Genomic DNA, 27,110 nt, shown 5'->3' with positions numbered 1-27,110 from the left:
ACTTAAGGCAGCCATAAATTTTGTGAAATTGAGAAAAATTAAGTTGATTGAAAACTATTTATCTTTCTCTTGTTATATGATTGATTTGAGATACCCATAATTTGTGAAGTTCTTAGTGGCTTAATGGAAGAACTTTTTTTGTGTAACAATGCGTGAATTATGTACATTTGTGTATCTGAGTTTTAAGGAAATCAAAGTTTAGCAACTTGTGTAAAGTAATAAAAACTGTATTGCACATAAAGAATAGGGCTATAGAGGGAAAAATGGCCTAAATTTCATGATCATGTAAATAAAACATACTATACTAAAGTTTTTAATTCATTTTCCATGTAAAAGACCTAAGTTGTGCATTGCCAAAAATATGAATGAGTTAAATGATTTCTTATAGAGAAGATTAATAATTCATTTTTTCATTATGCCATATTTGTGGAAGAGAATCAATTTAATGTGTATTACCACAGGGCTCCCATATGTTTGAAAATTAATAACCAGCAGGTACTTGATATTTTGCCAAACTGTGAAAATGACCAGTATTCCTATAATGATTGTTCTTGATGTTTGTATTAATTACTGTTATCTATAATAGCATAGATATGAGGATATGTTATTTTAAAAGTTATTAGTCTGCACAGCATTTAAGATATTTTTATGAAGTCTGTTGTTTTATGTATACAGATTCTTTTATGGGCATTTTCATTTTAAATATACAGAAGTTAAATATTCCAGCAAAAGTGAAGTTGACTTAAATGCTTTCAAGATATCATTTGGCATACTTATTCAAGTTGAAAATTTGATAATGAGGGATGACACTTAATGTCTGCATTCAGATTTACTTTTTGATTGTAAATGATTGAATGTTGTTAATACAAGTAAACTAACAACTTATCTGATGAAATCTGAAAAATGTTCTTGATTTGTTATACAAAGAACTTATTCTAGAACCTAAATTTCATTTGTTAATTGTTAAAATTTTGACATCATTTGCCCTTTTTTAGATGGCAACAACTTTTAGGTTTGTGATGATTTACAAGGCAAATCTCTTTTTATTAGCCTTTAAAATATTAATACAGTATTGCTACTCTAAAAGTATTCTTGAGTGCTTTAAAGTTTTGTCACAGGTGTTTTGAAAACCTTGTATCCTTATACTTGTAAGACTTAATCCAACAAGGCCTCTTTTTGTTGCAGTCTTCTATGAGGTCTCTGTGTAAACCTCCACTGCTGCCCATCTTATTGTTTATCCTGCCTTGCTTTACAGAGGCAATCACTTATTTATTTTATTTTCTCACTTTCTTCTCAGTGCTGCCTTCTGTGTTGTCTCTTAGTTCAGAGTATCTCCTACAAACAGTTCTTTTTCAGTTTTCAAAGATTGTGGAGTTACATTTCATAACTCTTTATTTTTATTTTTGTTAATGTTTTTATATGATGTAAATCAATTAAAACTAGATTATTCTTCCACTCTCCATTTGTCTCTTCTGATATTGCCTAGTTTATTACATGAAGACAACATATCTTTTTAGTTAGATCTTCAGTTTTTCTTAGCAGTGTTTTCTAGTGTGCAGTATATAGATTTTACACATTTTCTTGGTTAAATGTGTATGTAGTTATTTACATTTTTTGAGCCTATTGCAAATGGCTTTGTTTTACTGTCTCCAGTTATTCATTGCTAATATACTTAGAAATACAATTGATTTTTGTATATTAGTCTTCTATAATCTTGCTAAACTTAAAAATTTTATTAGTTTTTAGTAGATTTTATAGTATTTTCCATAGACTATCACATTGTGAATAAAGATAATTTTTCTTCTTTTCTAATCTGGGCTCCTTTATTTCTCATTCTTGCTTATTACACAAGCTAGAACCTTTGGTAAAATGTTGAATAGAAGTGGCAAAAGTAGGGGAGCCTGGCGGGCTCAGTTGGTGGAGCTTGTCACTCTTCATCTTGGGGTTATGAGTTCAAGCCCCACATTTGGTGTAGGGATTACTTAAAATCTTTAAGGGGCGCCTGTGTGGCTTAGTGGGTTAAGGCCTCTGCCTTCGGCTCAGGTCAGGATCCCAGAGTTCTGGGATCGAGCCTGGCATCAGGCTCTCTGCTCAGCGGGGAGCCTGCTTCCTCCTCTCTCTGCCTGCCTCTCTGCCTACTTATGATCTCTGTCTGTCAAATAAATAAAATCTTTAAAAATAAATAAATAAAATCTTTAAAAAAAAGGAGAAGTGGAAAAGCAGACCTTCTTCCTTATTGCTGATCTTAGGAGGAAAGCCGTTACCTTTTCACCATTCAGCCTGATGTTAGCTGTAGGTTTTGTTGTTGTTTTGTTTTACATAGATAACTTTATCAGGTTGAGGAAGTACCCTTCAATTTCTAGTTAGCTGAAAATTTTTATCAGTAATGGAAGGTGAATTTTATCAAACATTTTTTATGTCTCTGTTGAGATGCTCATATAGGGTTTTAGTTTATTTTTTGTTTTAACACCTGTTAATACAGTGAACACATTGATTGATTTTTAAATGTTGGATTATCTTGCTTTCCTGCGATAAATCTAACGTAGTCATGGTGTTTTAATTTTTGTATATATTGTTGGGTTTGATTTACTAAAAGTTTGTTAAAAATGTTTACATCAATGTTCCTTAAGGATATTGGTCTGTAGTTGTTTTTGTTTTAGTTTTTTTCTCTTGCAATGTCTTTTTTTCTGGTTTGGGTATCAGAGGTATAAGAAGGTAGTCTCTCATCTTCAATTTTACAGAAAGTTTTGTGTAGAATTTATATTATCTTTTCCTTAAATGTTTGGTAGAATTTGCAGGTTGAAGCATCTGGGTCTGGTGTTTTCTTTGTGGAAGGTTGTATTATTTTTTTATTTGTTTTTAACTAAAGATTTAATTGAACAAAATCTACAGACTAATATCTCTTAGGAACATAGATATAAAAAGTTCTTTATAAATTTTAGCATGTTGAATAATTATTTCTTGTTGAGTAAGCTGTGGTAATTTGCTAGTCTTTGAAAGGATTTCTCTATTTCATCTAACTTTTGAGTATATTGACATAAAATCATTTATAATACACTTGTAAACAATTTAGATTTATGCCATTTCTCTCATTCCTGATATTAGTATTTTGTATCTTCCCTTTTCCCCCCCTGATTGGTCTGGCTAGAGGTTTATCAGTTTTGATATTCTCAAAAGAACCAGATTTTCTCTATTATTTTTGTATTTTCTATTTTATTTTTACTCTTTATTATTCTTTAATCCTGTTTATCTTGGGTTTCATTTGCTCTTCCTTTTTAGTTTCTTAAGGTGGAAACTGAATCATGAATTTTAGATTTATCCTCTTTTATAGATGTTTTAGTGTTACAAATTTTCCTCTACCTACTGCTTTAGCTGTGTATCATAAATTTGATATGTTGTTTTTTCATTAAATATTTTCTGACTTCCATTTTAATTTTTCTTTGCATCCTTGGTTATTTAAATGGATGTCAGTTAGTCTCCAATTATTTGGAGATTTTCTTGATGTCTTTCTGTTGCCGATTTCTAATTCAATTCTGTCATAGTCAGAAAACATAACTATGTATTGTTTAAATCTTGTTAAATGTACTGAGGCTTGTTTTATGTCTCAGAATATCATCTGTCTTGGTAAATGTTTTATATTTACTTGAATATATATATTCTGTTCCTGTTGGGATAGAGTGGCTATAAATGTCAGGATAAGTTGGTAGCACATAGTGTTGTTCAGGTCTTCTATATCATTACTGATTTCTGTGTTTATTCTTTCAGTTATTGAGAGGAAGCTGTTGAATCTCCAACTGTACTATTGTGTGTGCATATATATAAATATGTATATAGTATTGTATATATATACACAAGTATATATATATATAACATATATACACACATACTGTAGATATGTATTTGTCTATTTTTGTAGTTTCTGTTAATTTTTTGCTTTATGTGTTTTGATGCTCTCTTATGATACACATATATATTTAAGATTATTCTCCCTTGATGACTCCTTTGTCATTATAAAATTACCGTTTTTATCCCTGATAGTATTGTTTGCTCTGAAGTCTGCTTTGTTTGCTATTAATACAGATACTCCAGATTTCTTTTGATTAGTGTTAGTATATTTATATATAGTTTCTATCATTTGTTTATTATTACTTTTAAAGGATTTATTTATTTTAGAGAGAGTGGGAGAACATGAGTAGAGGGAGGGACAGAGGGAGAGAGAATGCCAAGGAGACTCCACACTGAGTGTGGAGCCTACCATGGGTCTCAAGCTCACAACCGTGAGATCACAATCTGAGCTGAAACCAAGTGTTGGACACCCAATCAGCTGAGCCACCCAGATGCCCCTCTGTCATTTATTTTTAACATAGTTTTGTCTTTGTATTTAATTTTTTTTCTTGTAAGCAACATGTATCAGGTCTTGCTTTTTTATTCTGACAGTTTGTGGTTCAATAATGAGGATGTTCAGACTATGTACATTTAACAGGATTGGTATATTTGAGTTTGAGTTTAAATCTTCTATTTTATCTTTTTTCATTGCCTAACTAGCTGTATTGCTTTTTCATATTAGTGGGTCGTTTCGGGTTTGCAGTGTATTTCTTTAACTTACGACAGTTTATCTTCAAGTAATATAATACCAGCTCACAAACAGTTTGAGAATCTGACAACAGTATACTTACATTTCTCCTCTCTTGAAGAGGCCTTTGTGCTATTGTTGCCATACATTTTACTTCAATATACTTAATAAACCCTGCAACAAATGATTATTTTTCCTTTAAGCTATCAATTATTTTTTTTAAGAGTTTTGGATATTTACCCACATGGTAACCATTTCAGTTATTTCCTTTGTACTACCTCTTTCTGTGTGGTGTCATTTTTCTGTCTTTTAACATTTTTATAGTGCAGTTCTGCTAATGATGAATTCTTTCAGTTTTGTATGCTGAAAAGCCTTCATTTTGCTTTCATTTTTTTTTCCTTTTCTTTTTAAAAAAGATTTTATTTACTTATTTGACCGACAGAGTTCACAAGTAGGCAGAGAGACAGGCAGAAAGAGAGGGGAATGCAGGCTCCCTGCTAAACAGAGAGCCCTATGCAGGCCTTGATCCTAGGACCTTGAGATCATGACCTGAGTTGAAGGCAGAGGCTTTAACCCACTGAGCCACTGAGGCACCCTTGCTTTCATTTTTAAAAGGTATTTTTACTAATACAGAATTCTAAGTGATAGTTTTTCTTTGCTTCGCTCTCTTGGTTTGCTTGTTTTCTGGTGAGAAATCTGTCATTCTTACCTCTGTTTCTCTGTATAAAATATATCTTTTTCTGACAATGCTATGATTTTCTCTTTATCACTGGTTTTAAGTAATTTGATTGTCTGTGCCTTGGTGCAAAATTATGTTTCTTGTGCTTAGGGTTTGTTGATATTCTTGGATTTGTGGGTTTATAGATTTCATCAAATTTGGAAAATTTTTGTGTATAACTTCTTTAAGTATTGTTTTCTTTCCCCCCTCTTATAGACTCCGATTAGATCTATATTAGGCTGCTTGTTGTTGTTCCACAGCTTGCTGAAAATTTATTTAAAAAATTTTTAGGCTTTCCTTTGTCTTTCATTATGTATGGTTTCTATTACTGTATCTTCAAGTTTACTTCCGCACACCCTATAATGTCCAAACAGCTATTCATCCCATCTGCAGATTTTTCATTCTAGACACTGTAGTTTTCATCTGTAGAAGTTCAGTCTTGGTCTTTTGAATTTTTTCCATGTCTTGACTACCACACTGAATTTTTGTATATTAATTCTGTAAACTGTCATTTCTAGGTCATTTTTGGTTGATTTTTCTCGTGGGTTGTATTTTCCTGCTTATATGCATGTCTCATAATTTTTGATCTGATATCTGGCATTATGAACTTTATCTTATTGAATGCTGGATGTTTTTATGTCCTTATACAAAGGTCCTCTGACTACATAATTCAGTAACCTGTGAGTTATGATGTTTTCCACTTTGGCTGGTGAGAACATGCAGCACTTTGGCTCTATGTGAACACTGTTACTTTTAATATTTGGGGGCAGTTTTTTCTGTGTACTCAGACGGTTTCAATATACACATGCACCAGTCAGTAAGATGTTGAACAGTCTTGGGGCTCCTCTGTAGACCTTTGGGGTTCTTGCTCTCTTCGTTCTCTTTCTGTGAACCTGCCTTGGTCTCCTCAGAGTTCCAGCTTTATCTCCTCAAACTCAGGGATGCTTATACATTTCAGCTGATTTACTCTTCCTGCGCTGTTGCCTGGAAAACAAGCTGGAGCAGTTGTAGGACTCCTTATTCTCTTTTGGTCTCTTGGGGATCTTTGTCCTACATTGTTTGATACCCAGTGTCTTAAAAACTGTTTCATGGCATATTTTGCACAGTATTTTAGTTAATTTAGGTGGGAAGGTAAATTTGACCCCGTGACTCTATTATTGCCCCAAATAGAAGTCTCCCAATCTTCTAATTTGTTATTACATAAGATTTTAAGAGTCTGGGCATTTTATTTATTTATTTATTTATCTATCTTTTAAAATGTTTTATTACTTGTATAATCCTACAAAAATGTATTTAGTTTTATCTATCCATACATGTATATCATGTTTTTAAATTTTTAATTTATTTTTAAATTATTTTTATTTATTTATTTTTTTTCCCTTTTTATTTATTTATTTATTTTTTCAGCGTAACAGTATTCATTCTTTTTGCACAACACCCAGTGCTCCATGCAAAACGTGCCCTCCCCATCACCCACCACCTGTTCCCCCAACCTCCCACCCCTGACCCTTCAAAACCCTCAGGTTGTTTTTCAGAGTCCATAGTCTCTTATGGTTCGCCTCCCCTCCCCAATGTCCATAGCCCGCTCCCCCTCTCCCAATCCCACCTCCCCCCAGCAACCCCCAGTTTGTTTTGTGAGATTAAGAGTCCTTTATGGTTTGTCTCCCTCCCAATCCCATCTTGTTTCATTTATTCTTCTCCTATCCCCCTACCCCCCCATGTTGCTTCTCCATGTCCTCATATCAGGGAGATCATATGATAGTTGTCTTTCTCCGATTGACTTATTTCACTAAGCATGATACGCTCTAGTTCCATCCACGTCGTCGCAAATGGCAAGATTTCATTTCTTTTGATGGCTGCATAGTATTCCATTGTGTATATATACCACATCTTCTTGATCCATTCATCTGTTGATGGACATCTAGGTTCTTTCCATAGTCTGGCTATTGTAGACATTGCTGCTATAAACATTCGGGTACATGTGCCCCTTCGGATCACTATGTTTGTATCTTTAGGGTAAATACCCAGTAGTGCAATTGCTGGGTCATAGGGTAGTTCTATTTTCAACATTTTGAGGAACCTCCATGCTGTTTTCCAGAGTGGTTGGACCAGCTTGCATTCCCACCAACAGTGGAGGAGGGTTCCCCTTTCTCCACATCCTCTCCAGCATCTGTCATTTCCTGACTTGTTAATTTTAGCCATTCTGACTGGTGTGAGGTGATATCTCATTGTGGTTTTGATTTGTATTTCCCTGATGCCGAGTGACGTGGAGCACTTTTTCATGTGTCTGTTGGCCATCTGGATGTCTTCTTTGCAGAAATGTCTGTTCATGTCCTCTGCCCATTTCTTGATTGGATTGTTTGTTCTTTGGGTGTTGAGTATTTTTATTTTTTTATTTATTTTTTTTTTTTAAAGATTTTTTTATCTATTTATTCGACAGAGAGAGATCACAAGTAGGCAGAGAGGCAGGCAGAGAGAGTGAGAGGGAAGCAGGCTCCCCACGGAGCAGAGAGCCCGATGCGGGACTCGATCCCAGGACCCCGAGATCATGACCCGAGCCGAAGGCAGCGGCCCAACCCACTGAGCCAGTTAACATACAGTGCAATTCAGTAGAATTCAGGAATCAAATTCAGTGATTCGTCACTTATATACACCACCCGGTACTTTCACAAGAAATGCCCTCTTAATAAGAGTGTGGGCACTTAAAAAAGTTAGTTTGGGAGGCGGGTGGGTGAGCCTGGTGGTGGGTATTAAGGAGGGCACATATTGCATGGAACACTGGGTGTGGTGCATAAACAATGAATTCTGGAACACTGAAAAGAAATAAAATAAAAAAAAATTAATTTGTACAGAGCCCAACATAGTTTCATTTCTTAATAGTTTATGTTGATGGTTTTGACTTAGAACTTAATTTAACATTTTTTTGTAGTGTAATATTTTTAATGAAAACTTGAATGCTCTGAAGAGATGTATTTTTCTTTTGTTAAAATTTTTCAAAAGTTCTGACAAGCATGGGTAGTACTTGGTAACTGAATTAAAATTTAAATGTATTTTATACAAATGCATAAATATTTCTTTATTTACTAGGTCTTCATCCTCCGGGTCCGCCTTTAGCAAGGCCCATTCTCCCACGAGAAAGAGGTGCTCTGGATAGAATTGTTGAATATTTAGTTGGTGATGGTCCACAGAACAGGTAATGTTTATTAAAGTGGTAGGTAAATAAAAATGAGGGAAAAGTTTATTGGTCAGGACGTGTGTGTGTGTGTGTGTGTGTGCGAATGCAGTAGATGTTCTACAGTTCTGTGGCTCCTATTTCCTGATTTTAGAACATAATAAAATATTTTATAGCCCTGCAAATTCAGTAATTTTTCAGTGAGAATTTAGATAAAGTATCTAGATAAAATACAGCAAAATATATAGAGAAAACAAGTAATATTGTATGACATTTTATTTTTTATTATTTTTTTATTTTAAAAATTTTATTTTATTTTTTTCACTGTGTATGACATTATTTTTAGAGAAACTGTGTCATTTCATGAAACTTTTAAGCTTGAAGAGCAAACAAATAGTTAAAACTTGGTAGACTGTAAGAAATGGAGTTTTATAGATATCAGTACTGAAATTGGTGATGGTGATGATTTTAATAACGATGAAGGCAATTTACATATGTTTGACACTTTTAGTTCTCAAAATGCTTTTCCACTTATTGTCTTATTTGATTTTTATAATAACCCGAGGAAGATAGGGATGATGTGAGCAGAGCAACTGTCATAGTGTAGACTTCTAAAAATACTTGGGATAGTAGAGTAGATACTGACAAGGTTACGGTGAATATTATCATTTTAATAAAAGGACTGAATTTAATGTTAGTATTATAAATTATATATATTATATATATTTAATGTTAGTATTATAAATTATATATACATATTATATATTATATGTATATATAATATACAATTATAAATTGTATATTATTCAAAACAGACAAGTTGTTGTTTGATAGGGCCAAGTATTTGTTAAGCGTGTACACAGAGAACAGAGAGAGTATATAAATAGAAAATGAGGAAGACGTATAACTGGGATAGGTATAGAAATCATGATATATGTGAAGTTAACCTTTGGATTCGACTAAGCAAATTAAATTCATTTCTTTATACAGACTTCTCAGAGGTTTTAGTAACATTCATTGTGAATCTCTAAGGGGTTCTCTCTTTTCCAGTCGTATCTGGCCACAGGTTCGGGGTCTGTCATCCCCAGAAATATATGTTAGGAAGTAACTCAAATTTAAGTGTTCTGTCATTGGATATATTTCTTTTAACTTAGTAAGGATATATTCATTTAACTTTGCTTAGTTTGTTCTTAATTTGGTGTATAAATTATATTTTAAAAGGGCTGAAATTTTGACTGTTACATTTAAAGAGTATTGTTCATTGTTTACTAAGTAACAGCTAAACTGTTACGACATATTCTGCTATGCTAAAATATAAGTTAGCTGTGATGGCTAAAGTAGCCTTTCCATGGGCTTTGTTTGCATTTGTAACTGATACGTTCATTTTTCCTTTTCGTATAGGTATGCCCTTATATGTCAGCAGTGTTTTTCTCATAATGGCATGGCTTTGAAAGAAGAATTTGAATACATTGGTAAGAATTATTGGGCAGTTAGATTTAAATATTTTACTCTTAAATATTTCATTCTATGCCAGTTCCTATGTAATGTCACATTGTTTAAGGTGCTATCCCTGTATGTATTTTTCAGGCATATTGTTCTTATTTTAGAACACAGAACAAAGCAGGAAAAACAATGCAGTTGTTTTCCTCATACAGTGTACAACTTCTAGGTCAGTTTTCTCAAACTTCACTGTGTATCAGAATCACCTGAAGTGCTTTTAAAGATTATCATGCCTAGGGATGCCTGGGTGGCTCAGTGGGTTAAGCCTCTGCCTTTGGCTCAGGTCATGATCTCAGGGTCCTAGGACTGAGCCCTGCATTGGGCTCTCAGCTCAGTGGGGAGCCTGCTTCCCCCGCTCTCTTTGCCTGCCTACTTGTGATCTCTCTCTCTCTCTCTCTCTCTCGTCAAATTAAAAAAAAAAAGATTATCATGCCTAGGACCCACCTACAAAGGGTCTATTTTAATTGGTCTGAGGGGAGGGGGACAGGCTTTTTTTTTTTTTTTTAAGTACCTCAGATGATTCTCATGTGCAGCTACTATTGAAAAAATATTGCACTTAATTAATTATGCTACATTTTCTTGGGCAAGTGAGCAGGGTTCTGGATTTTAAAATACCTAATGATTCTAGTGACTGGAAATGGAATTTCTGTAATACATTTTAGATTAGTATAGATTGTTTTGCTATTAGATAACCTGCCATGTAACTTAGGATCTTTTCTGTTTTAAAATTAATATTCTAATTCTAATAATAATTAGAAAAGAAAATTAGCTTTTGGAAAGCACCTGCCATATTATTAAAACCAGAAGTAATTTCTCAAGGGATAAATAATTTTGAAGGGTTCTTAGACTACTTTGCAAAAGTAATCTTGAAAAAAAAAAAGTAATCTTGAAAATTATCTCATTAATCCTTGAATGTATTTTGGGTTGTTTTTTTTTTTTTTTTCTGTGCAGCTTTTAGATGTGCCTACTGTTTTTTCTTGAATCCTGCAAGAAAAACCAGACCTCAGGCTCCAAGACTTCCAGAATTTAGTTTTGAGAAGAGGCAGGCAGTGGAAAGCTCAAGTTCAGTTGGTCCTTTGGCCTCAAGAAGTGTGATTTCATCAGAGAACCAGATCAGTGAAGGTATGAATATGTTAATTAAAAAGTTTTACCTCTTAATAATGTTTGCTATTTAACAATAAAAGCATAATGCTTTTAGGTAAGAATGGATTAATTTATGAGATTTTGCAGCATGCACGTATCAGCTCTGGCTCTGATACTCTAGCCTCCTGTGTGATTGATGTGCTTCAGTTTTAAAATGTAGGTTATACTGTGCTAAGCAGCATCTAGTAACAGCTAGGTAAACTTTGTTTTTGGAGTGGCATCTTCGTGTTACTATTGGGAGATTTGACTAGTAATGTTTTCATGGAATCATCTTTTCAATTTATTAAGTGAAGCAGATTATAAGAATTATGTAACTACTTATAAGAGTAAAATTCTGATAAGCTTTATAATTAACATTAGTGAAATAGGTTTGTGCCTACCACTGGAATTGGTAAGGTTACTGGAAGCAGGAAACTTTGGAATCGGAAAGTCATCCTTATATTCATTGGATAACTATGTTGATAGGACTGGTAGTCCTTTGAAACAGTTTTTTGGGTTCTGCAAGATTAATGTTGATAATGGATACCTTTGATGTAAAACAACTTTATTTTAAAGAAATAAAATTTATCAGAATTCATTGGTTTTTAGAACTCGTCTTGTAATTCTGTTTTATGACTTCTTGAGGAAGTGTCATGAAAAAATGGGGAAGAGATGGAAGATCTGACTTAATTGCCAACTATTTCTGTTAATCTTAGGTGGGGAGATGTTTGTTGAGCAGCTCTGAATGATGAAGATGCTAAAATTATGGCTCAGGCCATGATATTTTGGTGCTATGCCTGATAAAGAAAAAAATCCATATTAGAAGTTTAGTTCACATAGTTTATTTAGCAGTCAGTATTCATTCGTTTAATTTCTAGGAATTCTCATTTACATATATTTGAGTTCTTTATACAAGTGCTGAGTAGTGAAAAAATTGCTTTAACTGAGAATGACATGAGACAGTGAATTTTCAGATATGAGAAGTTTAGTATGAAAATTTGAGAACCTTTTTTCTTTTTTTTTTAACTTGAAGAGTGAACCTTAAATATGTGTGTTGATTTGGGCTTGGCTTTTGGCTTACTAGCATATATCAAAATGAATTTGAACACAGATAGTCATGACAAAAAGCCCTTGTACTTTCAACATGGAATCAATACCTTTACCTTCTCCAAGTCTGCAACATCAACTCCAAACATAATCACAATTTTTCTTCTGCTTAAGTCATGCTCTGAGCTGCATGCTGTCACATGCAAATCACCTGCCTTGCTATTGCTGCCTCTTGGGACAGAAAACTAAAGAATTTCATAGTGAAGATTCCTAGAGGAAAAACTGAAGTCCTTTCCATGAGTAACCTTGCTTATTAAAAGCTAAAGTGAATATTTGAAAGCTAATAAGAAGGAAGGAAGAAAGGAAAGGAAAGGGGATGGAAAAAGAAAAAGGAAAAGAAAAGAGAAGAAAAGAAAACAGGGAGGGAGGGAGGGAGGAAGGAAGGAAGGAAGGAAGCAAAGAAAACAGCCAACAAAGTAACAATCTTGGTAAAGAGTCCCATGCTTTAGTATCTTCTGCTAAGATTGAGATGGATAGTTAGCAAACAGCACCTAGCTATACCTTTCCTTCTCATCAAATCTAGGAGGAACAATACCCCCGATGTCTCATTTTCTATATGAAATCTCCAGAACGAAGTCTAACTGGCTCAATCTCAGCCCTAATAAGGTAATATTAATAGATGAAGACAAAATCAGAGGCAGGGTCTAACAACTCTGTAGGGCTAGGAACTGAAGAAACAATTCCATTTGGCTAAAATAGTCTTTGGAGTAGTAACTTTTTCATAGTTCTCCTTGGATTCATCAAAAAGGCTGAGAACCTTTTACTTCTTTCGCTTCCAGAAGATTGAAACTTTCCTCCAAGACTACTGTCTCACCACTATGAGTTACCATTATATTATATTATATTATATTATATTATATTATATTATATAGTTACCATTTCCAAGTAATTAGCAAGTATTCTCGTGAAAGATGAAGCTGCATTTGTTCTGAACGCTGGTGGCATAGCTTTATGATTATTATATTGAACTATTAAGTAAGACCATATCATCTCAGTCATCTCTCTGTACTGACAGCCAGTGTAAGCAAGGTCTTAGATTTCTGATTTCTGCGTTCGTGATGTGAAAACTTGAGTTCTAAAAAAAACTTCCTGGCATTTATGTATTTTTTATATATATATTACATAATATATAATAAATGTATTTTCCATGAATAATAAATAATAAAATATATAAATATATAAATGCCGGGAAGTTTTATATATGTATTGTTATCAATTACATATTTTATATATAATACATTATTAATATATATTATATATTTAATATAAAAATTTATATGATTTATAAAATAAAAATAAAATAAATTTATAAAATAAAAAATAAAAAATAAATATAAATTTATATAATAAAATTAAAGATTTTATTTATTTTTGCAAGAGAGAGAGAGAAAGCAAACACAAGCAGGGGGTGGGACAGAGGGAGAAGCAGATCCCTGCTGAGCAGGGAGCCCGATGTGGGACTGGATCCCAGGATCCTGTGATCATGATCTGGGCTGAAGGCAGATACTTAGCTGACTGAGCCACCAAGGCACCCAATTTTTATATTTTTTAAAGTAGTGAAATAGCTCCTTGATAGTGGCAGAAACTGTAGATATTAGGTTATTGAAGTCACAGAGGAAACCAAAAAGATAGCTCTCTTCCATCTGAATTTTCAACAGATATTCTGTAACTGCTTATATGAATAATCTGGATCATTAGAAGCAACCTTTTTAAAAAACTATGATGCAAGACTTTGAGTTTTGTCTTGATTCTGCTAGTGGAAGATTTTGCATTTAGGATGAGACACAAGGCTTTTGGATCACTCTTTAGAACAACTTAAGAAATATTGGAGTTTTCATCAAAGAGGGAGACCTAGAAGAAATTTCTCCCGTTAATTACTCATTTGGATTCCTGTAATTTTCTTCTAGAAACACAAGGGACACTTGGGTGGTTTAATCAGTTAAGCATCCGCCTTCAGCTCCTCATGATCCCAGGGTCCTGGGATTGACTCCCCACATCCGGCTCCCTGCTCAGCAGAGAGCCTGCTTCTCCCTCTCCCTCTGCCTGTCTCTCTGCCTACTTGTGCTCTCTCTCTCTCTGTCAAATAAATAAATAAGATCCAAAAAAAAAAAAAGAAACACAAGAAATTAGGATTATGGATTCTCTTTTTATGTAAGAGCATACTAGATACGGTATGCCAAAGTAATGAACTACTTTTAAGTTATTTGGATTTTTTATGGCTGAGTATTAAATCTCTGCTAAGCCACAATAAAGTGCTTTATCAGTTTTGCTTTCCTAAAATATGCTTTCCAAAATAATTGATATGTAGCATTCTTTTTTGTTAACTATGATAAATACTTAGAATAGGAGGTTTCTACATTGTTAGCATACGTGTAGAGTAATTTTAGGCTACCATGTTTGAAAAATGTTAGTATTGTTTTAATTATTCAGTTGTATTTGTCTAGATCTTATATAATTATTTTAATAAAGGATAGCTTTTATTCAATTGGAAATAATTTTCTAATAATAAAACCTATGACATTTAATCAATACTATAAAAAATATGTGGTAATTAAGTGATAGGCATTAAGGAGGGCATGTACTGTTATGAGCACTGGGTATTATATGCAACTGGTGAGTTATTGAACTAATGATGAAACTCATGATGTACTATATGCTGGCTAATTAAATTTAAATAAAAATGAAAAAATAAAAAATTCCAAAAATAGCAAGGAAAAATTATATAAGGTGAAGTTTATTTTGGTAATCTGATTTCTGCTTTTTTCTTTCTTTTAAGCAATGTATCATTACTGTTAGGTTATATTGAAAAAGAGAAAGTACTGTTTTTACTATTGTTTGTTATGATGCTCTAGGAAATTGAACTATTTGATAATGTAAATTTTGTTGAATTATGTATTTACCAGATCCAAAAAGCTTACACTTTTATTGATATTTAATTATGTATAGCTTCGTCAGGATACAAACATACCTATAGTATCTTTTTGCTTGTTTGTTTTAGACCTAGAGATTTTGGTCTTTTGATTCTCTTTGCTGAAGCACCTTCACCTAATAGTTTTACATTATGGCCTGATAATGACATTTCTTTCTTATCTAATGCATTTGTTCTCCAGTGGTAAATAACAGTATCACTCTTAAACAGTATTCTGTGTGCTTAGAATGAGTTATTCTCTCATAGGTGGTTTTTATTTAATTAATTTTATTTATTGAGCCATATTGGGTTAAGTTTTGAGATGAGATTCATGTCTTTGTTCCTTAATGTAAGTTGGCCATTTTCCTTAAGCCAGAAAGTCACATAAAAACTGCTTTGCTTGAGACCTGTGAGTTCAAAGACAGACTGTCAATTTTAATTGAACAAATTTTCCTTTGAGTAAGTTTTATAATCTACACATATAGTGGGTACCGATGTCTTAGCAAGGCAAAAGTTTGATGCATAAGCAAGACAAATTTATGTTGTTGTAAAAAGGAATAAAAAGTAAGAATCTAAATGAATTCACCAAAATATGAAGGATTTTCAAAGGCATAAACTAAATAGAATAGTTTTTTTCCCCCTTGGAAATTATTTATTTTTAAAGGAAATATATGAATTTGTTTTGCTAGACCGTTCTTGAATTTTCTTAGAAAATTATTTTTTTAAGAGATAGAATAAAAACCAAAAGGTAATGTGATGTTCATACATGTTTTTGCATGTGTGTGGTTTATAGATGAGGCAGTGGTATTCATTATACAGTTAATACTCAGTTTTATGAGTTTCAGTTCCAAACAACTGTAAGTCAGTTGTTAACAATTTGGTACAAAAAGCTTTCTCTCTCTAGAACATTGGGGAGAGGGGAAGGGGGCAGCGGTGGGGAAAGGAACAAATTCCATAGGTCATTTTTGTTTTTTAACATTGTGATATATTGTTTTCTTGACATGATGGATGCCAAAGTTGATTTTAAAAATTTTCTTACTGATGGTATTACGTCATTCGGGTAACTTTGTTTTAATTTTAGTCTTAAACTGATGTTGCATGGGGGAGAAGAGGCCCCTTTAATTAGTGCGAACACAAGTGCTGGTTTCTTTCTTACTATTTTATGCCCAAATATTGACATCTTCTGTTACGTTATCTTATACCGTCAAGCTATTTTAAACTATAACTTCACAGAAAAAATTAGCTGTTTTTATAATAGGCAAATGATATTCTCCCATAGAAAACAAGTAAATACTATTGGAATACATTTAATAATCTTATTATAAAGCTCTGTAGTTTAGTTCTTAAACATGTAATTCTCTGTTAATCTTGCACACCTAATTCACTTAAATCTTATTTGGATGACTTGAACAAAATGGAACTGACATCCAAAAATCGAATATCTGGTGCAAAAACAATGAATACTGTTACGCTGAAAAAAATAAATAAAATGGGAAAAAAAATCGAATATCTGTGTCCTTTAGACTGATGTCTGCTTCATAGGCATCATAACACATACCAGTTTTTCTGTAGTATTACTGTTTTTAAAATGACTTTTCTGCAAATTAACCTGGGGGTAGAAAAGTAGTCATTAATAGGCTTTTTCATTATTTTCAAGCCCTATGCATCATTTCACCAGTTTTTAGTCTTGTGTATGTTCTTTGACATACAATAAATTATTGACAAGCAAGCTTTGTGTGTGTCATTTTCTAATTATGATAGCCCATAGTATTTCTTAGAATTCATCTTTATACATTTAAAAATTTAAGTGTTATAGTACTTCTTTTTGTATTATCTGCCTCAAGAAACCTGGGGATAAAAATACATTATATGAATATAAAAAAAAAGAAATAAATAAAAAATGTAAAAAAAAAAAGAAACCAGAGTTTTTTAATTTAATTGGATTTGACCAATGATACATCTGTTTCTGAAAATAGTTACATCACAGAGTTTTACTAATCTATGAACTTGAGTACTTCTCCTGTTCAGTACTGAGGCATTTGGTCAGACAGAATATAGCTAATTATCTGAGTCTCTATTCACCTAAACACATTTATTGGTGAGTTGAGTCCCAGATTCTGAGCTTTTTTCTTTTCATTTCGTATGGCTTTATTGGTTTGTCTCAGAAGGCTTTCTAAAATATAACAAATTGTAAAGTTCTGGGCAAGTAAGTATTGCTCAATGGCCAGAGAGTTGTGGAAAACTGTGACTCTTACCATTCTACCCTGCATAAATTCTGGGAGGGTAGAATTACAAATGGTTGGCAACTCCTGAAGCTTTCCACTGAAGAAATTTGCTTGCCCTTGTGGCAGAAATGATCCGTATATGTCCAGAGAATTTCATTTGTACTTTCTGCTTTTCCTTTGTGCACTGGAACATTCAAATAACAAAACTCAAATGACCTACTGCTTTTCTACCTTGATTTTTATAAGATTCCAAGTGGTACTGCAATGCCATTTTCAGTTCAACTTAAAAATAGCATTTTTGTGACATTTGACACAAGTAGGATTTGTGAACATTCCTCACTACTTTTTTGTGATCATATGAATTTTCATACATTAAGACCTCACTAAATTAGATGTCCCTACCTGGAATTTTGGCCTTTCGTTTTATATATGAAAGACGGAAGGAGGTTGTAATTAATTCTGTAAACTAGCGTCTAAGATGTCTGTTTAAAGTAATAATGATTTTTTAGTATTTTTAAAAAAAATTTTTAAAGAGCTACTTCGCTCTCCAATTGTCTTTTTTTTACACTTTTTTTTTTAAAGGTTTTATTTATTTATTTGACAGATAGGGATCACAAGTAGGCAGAGAGGCAGTCAGAGAGAGAGAAAGAGGAGGAAGCAGGCTCCCCGCCAAGCAGAGAGCCCGATGTGGGGTTCGATCCCAGGACCCTGGGATCATGACCTGAGCCAAAGGCAGAGGCTTTAACCCACTGAGCCACCCAGGTGCCCCGATTTTTTAGTATTTTTAAAGGCTTGGCATGAGTGTGTGAGATTTAGATAATTTGTATCTATTTAAACTGATAATGGTAAAACCATGAATTTGTAAGATGTCCACTTCTGTGTGTGCATATAGCACATAATTTCTTTGCAAATCTGTTTTTGTTTAGCAAGACTCTGACCTGTACTGTAAATGAACTCAACTTGAACTTTTTACTAGTGTAGCTTGGCTTTTCCTCCAGATTTTTTGAAGTAATAACATTTGTAGTATATCATAAGGGATCTTCTAGGAGTGTAGTAAAAATTGCTTATTTGTTTGGCTGATGTGGTTTAACCATATTTCTCCTAGCAAGGATGTTTGTTACTATTTATTATAAAAACAAAAGCTAGATTTTTATTTTTGACTTGGAAATTGGGAGGCCCAAATCTTCGTGCTTCTGACATTCCTTCCCTCATTTTATTCTTCAAACTTTAAAAAACTGAAGGGACTTTACTGAATAAGATTATTATTATTAAGGGATTTGAATTTAATGAAACTCAAAGGCGAATCTAAAGGGAGTAAATTTTTAGATAGGAATCAAGATCCTCACTTAGCTTCCGCTATGGAGGTAGGCAAAAGACCCTTCCCTTTCTCTTCCTTGTATTGTAGGTATGTAGCATATTGTGACCCAGAGATTTAAATCCTGAGAATTTGTGTTGTAGAGGGATGGGGGGAGACTTGTCATGCCTTTGGAAAAGGTGGATTCAGACCATCCCAGTCTTTGGATAATAGAGAGGTAAATCAGTGTGGGAGATGGCACTGCCTGCACACGCACACGCACACACACAGGCGTATACATTTACTGTTTACAGAGTTGTCTGTGTGCAAGGGAGACAACGCCTTAATACATTGGCTTTGTTTTACTGGGCTGTTGTCTTATAAATCTGTTGGGACTTCATTTGATATATTTGGACATTTAACTTTTAAATGCATCTTTAGGAAGGTTCCTAAATTCTGTGAAAATTTTCCCAAATTTTAGGGAAATATACGGTTTTAGATAAAAGTATGTTTATAGGTTTGTTTTCTCTAAATTGTTTTTTCCTTCATTCATACCAATTCTTGTATGTAATAGGGAGTTAAGTGCGTATTTTAAAAGATTTTAAGGATAATGTTAGACCATTCTCCTGTTTCTTTGTCCATGTGTGTGTGCTTATCTTTTATCTTAGTTAGCATTTTAACTTTGGAAATCCTAAAGTCTTGACTCTTTATCTTTTCAGAATCTGTAGAAGAACAAGATGTTCTTGATAACAGTACAGAGCAGACAGATGAGAAAATATCAGATACAGAGGAGACAGACCAAGGGACTGAAAAAGTATCTGGCACAGAGGAACCAGAGGAGAAACAAGAGGCTGAAAATGAGGACACCTCAATGGATGAAGCCAAATCAGCAGTCCCTAGAGCTGATTCTACTCCTAATCCTGAACTCAGTGGAGAATCTTTGATGGCCATGTAGTAAATGCTTCCACGTGCCTTCAACTGGATATTTATAGTCTTGTTGATGTCAGTTATTGCTTTCTAGGTGGTGCTTTCTTTTTTTTCCCTCGTAAGGATATATGCTTGATATCATTTGAATTTAGATTGCTTGGCTATTTCAATATGTCAAAGTTGTCGCTCCTGGGTGTTAAATTAAAGGCAAGTGTTATCAGTAAAGTAAGAACCTTTGGAATGTATAAAGACCCACACTGTTTAGCCAGGTATTAGATGTTTTCTTCCATTCTAAAAGTAAACAAAATAGCATTCTTGTTTTCTCTGTGTGTGACCTATAAATAATACCATTTTGACATAGGAAGAACTTTGGTTATGAATAAGTTCTCATGGTGTTTATTTTAAGGAATGAAACTCAATTAAGATTTTTAATCATTCATCAAAAATGGATGGAATTTTAATTCTTGAGATTTGCAGGGGTGATGTCTACTTAGGCATTTACATTAAGTGGTAGGAAAGTTATAACTGTATCTATATAGGCATTGGTACGAATTCTCAGTAAGAATGCAATTGAACAGTCAAGTGCAGTGTTTCTTTTTTGATGTTTCTTATTTTGCAGCTGGGCCAAAGGCACATGATGTATATAATTAGCTTATGTTTACATATTAACATATGGGAAATATCTCTGCACTTGACTGTACTTGAATTCTGAGCATTATTTATACTTGTAAAATAATGGTGATATATAAGTGAATTTTGTGCTCTTCTGTGTATTTTGTTAAGGAAAATAAAGATGATCTGGCAGCAGTTTCTTTTTGTTAAATATCTAGACTTCTTCAGACAGTGTCTTGGTGGATGACTTGGCTACCTAAAAAAATCTTAGTAGGAGGAACTCACAATATAATTAATCTATGGACTCTCCTGAGAGTAAATTATGATGCTTCAGTTCAGACTAATTGCTTTTCAATTCAGAGAAATAGGGGCATTTAGAGGTTCTAATCAGAGATTAGGGTTTTCTGATTCAGGAAAACCTGAAGCCATTTTTAATTTCTAATTTTGAGAAATAAATAAGTATTGAGAATAAGCAATTAGTTACTAATAGTTCATTGGATTTAATCTATGTATTATTAACTGGGGAAAAATGTCACCCGGAATGGTAATTCTAGGACCTTAAATACAGTGTGGTTATCATTTTTTATCTTCCTTTTGTCTTTCTTCTCCATTATTAAGAAAATAGAAATCGAGGTAGGTAGTTATATATATAAATATATATATGAATGGTATATATGGCAAATATTTCCAAGTTTAATAAACTAAATACAGTTTATTAAACATTTAATAAAATAACATTTATTATTTAAAAGCTCATCTTTATGATTTAATATCTTATATCTGATAGGTATTTTAATGAGTCCAATCTGTTAATAGTCTGAGGCATTATGGTATAGGGATCAGAGTTTTTGAATCACAGAACTGAGTTTAAATTCTAGCTCTGCAGTCTTGGGCAAGTCACCCAACCTCTTTGAGACTGTTTTTTTCAACTGTTTTTCAACTGGGAGGTATAATACCTACTTTTGGGGGTATATGGATGATTAAAAATAATTTATATAATATGCCTAGCTCACTGCCTGATAATTAATAATTAAGTAAATGACAACATTTTATATTGATATCCTTGTGAAATATGGAAGGGCTATAAATTCTTCCTTTTGTAAATAAGGAAATGAAAAAATAATATGGACATATAATTTAGCTGCTCAGAATCAAGCCAGTTTTCTGCATCAACTTTTCTCTCTCATATACATGTATATAAATAAATACATAGATGACAGAAATAGGAACCTGAGATTATGGAATATAATCTCTGACTATAATCTTTTTGGGGGAAGGTGGATCTCAGGTTTTGTACATTATTGACCTATAAACATTTTAGTGACATCATGCTGAGTCGTCTTGTTTTTTTATTTATGTATTTATGTATTTATTTTTGGAGTGGGTAGAAGGGCAGAGGAAGAGAGAGGATCTCAAGCAGATTCCCTGATGAGTGCGGAGCCTGATGTGAGGCTCAATCTCACCACCCTGAGATCATGATCTGAGTCAAAATCTAGATTCGGATGCTTAGCAGGATGAGCCACCCACGTGCCCCGAGTCTTCTTGTTTTAGAACACTCAAATTCTGGTGTACATTGCTTGAAAATGAGGGGTACTTCAGAGAAATATAATTGAACGACAGAATCAAGCAAATATTATGAGAAACATCTTTGAAAGGATAATGGAAGCAGGTTAAAAGGATTAGTGAGATCACTGCAACAGGTAATAGGCTGTAATTGTATAGCACCCTTTAAAATAGAAAAGGTTATTCTGATATTGTAATAAATAGTGGTTTTGAAGAATGGTTAAATGTTCTATTTCTGATTATTAGGACTAGTGTAAATAAGGAAAAATAAACTGCTAAGTGCTATTAGCTAGAGTGATCTTGACTTCCCTACTTAGAAATGCTCCACAGATATTTTCAAACTCTTCTCACAGTGTTCTGAGCGTGATTTACAAACACAGTCTGGCTTCTTCGTCTCCATCCCTCCTCCAGTGCGATGCTGTACCTTCCAGGCCTCTCCCAGTTCTGTGACCATGCTAAACCCAGTCCTTCACTACGTCTACACTTAAAAGTTTTCTGCTCAGAGAGGGATGCTCTTGAATTCCCTATCTAAAGCTGGCCTCTGCCTAGTACTCTCTGTCATGTCACTTTATCTCTACTAATGGTCCTTGTCGCAATATTAGTATTTTATTTGTTTACTAGTTTACTGTCTATCTTCACAACACACAGTGTGTGTGCAAGGCTCTTTTTGTCTTGTTAGCTGTATCTACAGGTCTAGCTTGACGCATGTAAATGAATAATTTAGTTGCTAAATCCAGTGAAAACTCTTAGTTCTTAGCTTATCTCACTGGTTGGAAGTATTGACACTATTGAGCACTCCCTTTGGTTCGAAACACTTTTTCTTTTGGCTTTGGAGCTCTCACACTCTGGCACCTGCCTCTCAAGTGTCCTTTGCAGGCTTCTCTTCCCCTACCCATCCATTAAATACTAGTGTTCCATAGTTTCTTCCTAGTGCCAGCATTTCTTCATTTGCTTATTCTCTCTCTGGAGGATCTCATCAACCCCATGGATTTAATTAACACCCGTCCCTCTGATTCTCAAATCTCCAGTCTTGATCTGTTTGCTTTACTTCAGACAGATACAATCCCCTGCCTTCTAAATGTCTTTCTAAATATATGTATCAGTATATTAAAAAATGAACACTATTTTCTCCTTCAGACCTTCAAAACTTAAAAAACAATATGATGTATTTGAACTGACCCCTCATCCCCTTTCCCCTTTTTCCTACATCTTCACTGTCAATTTCTGTCTCCAAAACATCTTCCAGTTATTTTTTCATTTCTCCATCCCATTAACATTAATAATGATAATAAACGTTTGCATTCTTACTCTGTGCCAGGCAACATGCTAACTGTCACATGTGCCTTATTTGCTCTTTGGCGTAACTCTATGAGGATTTTTATTTCTGGATTATAGAGGAGAAAACCGAGCTGTAGAGAGAATAAGCAGTTTGGTCAGTGGAAATTCTGTGATTTGAATGCAGACAAATAACTTTAGAAGTCTTGCTTTTAATTACTGACCTACTTCCTTCTCATTGAGGCATCCAGTATCTCCACACTGTCTCTCCACTGGTTTCTGTCTCCAATCTTGCTCACTTGCTATCTATTTTGTGCACTATAGTGTGAGCCTTTCCCAGTTCTAAAAATTGGGAAAGGAATCCTGCTACAGCATTTCTTAAACCCTTCAATGATTCCTCATTGTTCTTGGGATGAGGTCCAAACTGACTGGTAGGGCCTATGGAGCCTGTGTAATTCTACTTCTAGTTACCTCTGGCATTTCTGAACACAACTATTGCCACCATTCCCGCCCCACTTTTAACATAGCTATCTTAATGTGTTCCGTGGTTTGTATATGCAAAGTTTTTTCTAATCCCCCTGCTTGCACTTCCTCTGCCTGGGATATCATCCCACTCACAAAGACACGGGGGTTGTAATAAATAGTTGCCGGATTGCACTCAAATAATAGCAGTTAGAACCCCCAAGTCTGGAAATGTTGCTAATTGTTGTTAACCTATACCTTTTATTCTTGAAATTGATCTTTCTTGCTTTATGCATTAGGTACACAGTATTGTTATGGAGAACCTGATTGAGTCAGGAGAGTTATAGCTTTGTGTGTGTGCGTGTGTGAGAGAGAAAAGGTGAATGGGAGAGATACTCTAATTTTATATTGTATGCTGCATGTCAGAAAAGCTGAATGACTTACACAGGTCATAGGGATAGCTAGCATCCGTACCAAGCCAAAACTCAGATCTCAGCTCTTAATGCAGATGCTTTATATTGAACCACCAACTTTACACTGCCAATCCATACTGGTGTTGGAGTTTGGTTACTGTAAAAATGTGATATGTTTTCTTATTTTTTTTTTCGTGCAAATCAGTCAAAGCAAAGAATGGGGATAATTGACGCAATTATGAATAGCTATTTTGAAACAATCATGGAGAACAGCTGTTTTAAAAAATCAGAAGAAAATAATGTAAGTTATTACATGGTATAACCTCAATTCATTGGAAAAAAATTGTAGAAGAGACTTAGATATAGTTTATGGACTCCCAAAGAGCTATTATAAATAATTCAAGTACTTACATAAAGATGAATCAAGATAAAGATGATTGTGAATTGATGATCTGCTAAATATTACCGTTTGTAATTTGACTTGTTTCCAAGTTATTGAAGACCTAAATATATTAACTCCACCTAGCTAATAAGTAAATGTATTCAGGCTCTGAATTTAGACCAAAAAAAAGAAAAAAAGCAAAACACAGTCATTAGAATATGGACATAAGAATAAAAATTTAAAATTTAAAAATACAGAATAGAAGCCTCATTAAATGTATTGGTCCATAAACTATTAATTTGCCTCAATTTAATTTCTTTCCTTCTCAGAAACAAGTGTGTATTTTCTACTTCAATACTATTTAAAAATGTCTTTTTAAAAATTGTTAAATTTATTCGACAGTAAATGTCCCCCCAAGTACCCTTTGGTTTGCCTTATTCTGTTTACTTTTCCATTCTCTCTCTCCTCCAGAGGTCCTGTTATGTGGCTTAACTTACACTACTTGTGGACTTCAGAGGAAACACTGTCCACTTACATAGCTCTATATTCTTTGATGTCTTTTACAACCTAGATTTTCTGCTTTATGCATTTTTCTGTAGGTTTTTTTTTTTCTAATATTTATACCCTCCTTTTTCTTTGGCAGCAGTAATGGTAGAAGTTGGAAGCAGTTGGAGGAGATTAAAAAGTGTTCTCAAAAATCTCCTTCATAAATTAGTTTTTTAAAGTTCTTATTCCAGGATTATATGAAAACAGGCCAAATACTCAGCTGCCAAAGACTTTTACCAGATCCCTGGCATTTGACTTAGGAAAACCGGGGAAAATCATTCATTTTTGTGAAAATAAATATTTTTATCTTTGTCTGATTTTGAAAGGTGAAAAAAGTATGGAATTAAATGAACATTGTTTGAATACCTGATCCTGGTCAGCCACTGTGCTCTAGATACTTTCACATATGTAAGGAGGTGGAATCCTGTCAAGTGGGAATTAATTCCCCAAGACCACTTAGTTTATGGATGTTGTAAAATGGAATCAGAACCGAGGGTCTTTAAGTCCCTGTCCTATTTGCTGTCTGTGAGCCCTCTCCTCTTTTGGTAGCTGGAAGAACAGACTAATCCTCTTTTGGATTTCTCATATTTTTGTGATAATGCCAAGTATTGCTTAGGGGCTGTCTTCTCAGTTGAATGCTTGTCAGACTCTCTACTCACCCTCCCCTTGAAATTCTTTCATAATTTATCTCCTACACTAGACTGTGAACTCCTTGAAGGCAGGGCCATATCTATTTTTACTTATCAATGTATTCCTAGAGTCTGGCATGTGGAAGACACAATAAATTAGCTGCTGAATAGTTATGTGCGCACACACACACCCAGAAAGGAAAACACTGCTGTAGTCTTAGTGCAGATTTTGTAGTGTGAGCAGTTTTGTAAATCTCAAATTTGAATTACTGAGTAGGGAGAGGGCCAGATAATTTGATCCTCACAATTTAGGCAAACTCCAATTGCTTCCTTTGTCTTTTTTTTTTTTTTTTTAAATCCAGCATCGATTTTGCTGTAGGAGCTTTCTAAGACACAAGCTGGGGGTGGAGGGAGGAGGGGGAGGGAAAGGGGTAAGTGGGTGATGGGCATTAGGAGCGCACCATGTAAAGGGCAATGGTTATTATATGCAACTGATGACTCACTAAATTCTACCTCTGAAACTAATAATACACCGTATGTTAATTGAATTTAAATAAAGAGAAAAAACACAAGTTAAGAAAAATATTCTAAGGTTCAGTTGTATATGGCTGACTCATTAGGGGGCTTGTAAGGATCCCCTTTTTCTTCTGCTACTCTCCCTCACATTGTGACCAGAGGAGTATTTGATGCTTTTGAGACATGCTCTGTGCCGAGTTTACGTGGTGCTTTTCTTGTAACATCTCGTTTCTTTAAGACCCAGCTTTATCTATCATCTTCTCAGTGACCTCTTCCTCAGCTTTCCCAAGCAGTCACTTGCTTTTTGTTCTCCTTGTCCATTTTACATCATGTGTAGCTTGTCCCTTGATCTCTTGTAATTCTCTGCCTCCCTCGTTGATCGTGAGCACTAAGACTGGCTGGGTTTCTCAATTTTAATGTTCTCACTCTTGCTCTCCTCCAACAAAACAACACAAAACAAAACTCACACCTGGTACGGTGTCTACTACATGTATATTTAGAGAGTGGGTTCGTAGAAATAAGTGATAGACCCGACTTGGTCAGCCCTGGTTTCTCCGTGCTACTTCTCTCTGAAATGCCTATCAGTAAAGGAATTATGGCTAGAACGTGAGAAGGACTAGCTCAAGATTTGAGCATATGGAAATATGGTGAGCACACAGAGTGGGGAGGATTCATTTGTTTTTGTATTCTTAGTGCCCAGCATAGATGTTTAGTAACTGGATGAGCTGAGCTGGAATGATCTAAGGGCTGATGCAGTAGGCGGGATTCAGGCGAAAACTCTTCTCTCACTCACGTGAATCTATTATTTGGGCAAGGTTTCTAAATTGTATATAAAATAATTTGGTTTGATATAAACTCCCATTCTTGATGATGTCTGCATTCCACACCCTCTGACCCCATATTTTTACTCACCCATAGAATGGGGTATTTTTAAATATTTTTGTTTTTCTGTATATTTTTATTACTTCATCAGTTCTGTATATTTTCATTTCACAGAAATATCATTTCTGTATATTTTCATTACTTAATCCAGAAAATTCCTATCTGATGTTAACATGGGAATTTTCTGGATTAAGTAGATTGTATCTGGATTAACCAGATTGTATCTGGTGGAGCCTGGATACACACACACATGAAATACAATTTAGGAATATTTCCTCTTTCAG

The 27,110-nt window shown here is 34.1% G+C and overlaps 1 protein-coding gene across 3 annotated transcripts in view; it reads left to right on the top strand.

Annotated features, from left to right (window-relative positions):
• LNPK (lunapark, ER junction formation factor) overlaps positions 1–21,487 on the top strand; it is an 86,347-nt gene extending 64,860 nt beyond the window's left edge. For all 3 annotated transcript variants that reach the window (XM_046019750.1, XM_046019748.1, XM_046019749.1), the window contains exons 10-13: positions 8,379–8,484; positions 9,865–9,935; positions 10,915–11,085; positions 19,339–21,487. In XM_046019750.1, coding sequence (XP_045875706.1) covers positions 8,379–8,484; positions 9,865–9,935; positions 10,915–11,085; positions 19,339–19,574 — 584 coding nt within the window. In that variant the 3' untranslated portion in view covers positions 19,575–21,487. The remainder of the gene's footprint in view (positions 1–8,378; positions 8,485–9,864; positions 9,936–10,914; positions 11,086–19,338) is intronic.
• The last annotated feature ends 5,623 nt before the right edge of the window (positions 21,488–27,110 follow it).

Source organism: Meles meles, chromosome 9 (assembly GCF_922984935.1).
Source record: "Meles meles chromosome 9, mMelMel3.1 paternal haplotype, whole genome shotgun sequence".
Taxonomy (NCBI): domain Eukaryota; kingdom Metazoa; phylum Chordata; class Mammalia; order Carnivora; family Mustelidae; genus Meles; species Meles meles.
The sequence above is the reverse complement of the archived record's forward strand: the minus strand, read 5'-3'. Positions and strand labels throughout refer to the sequence as shown.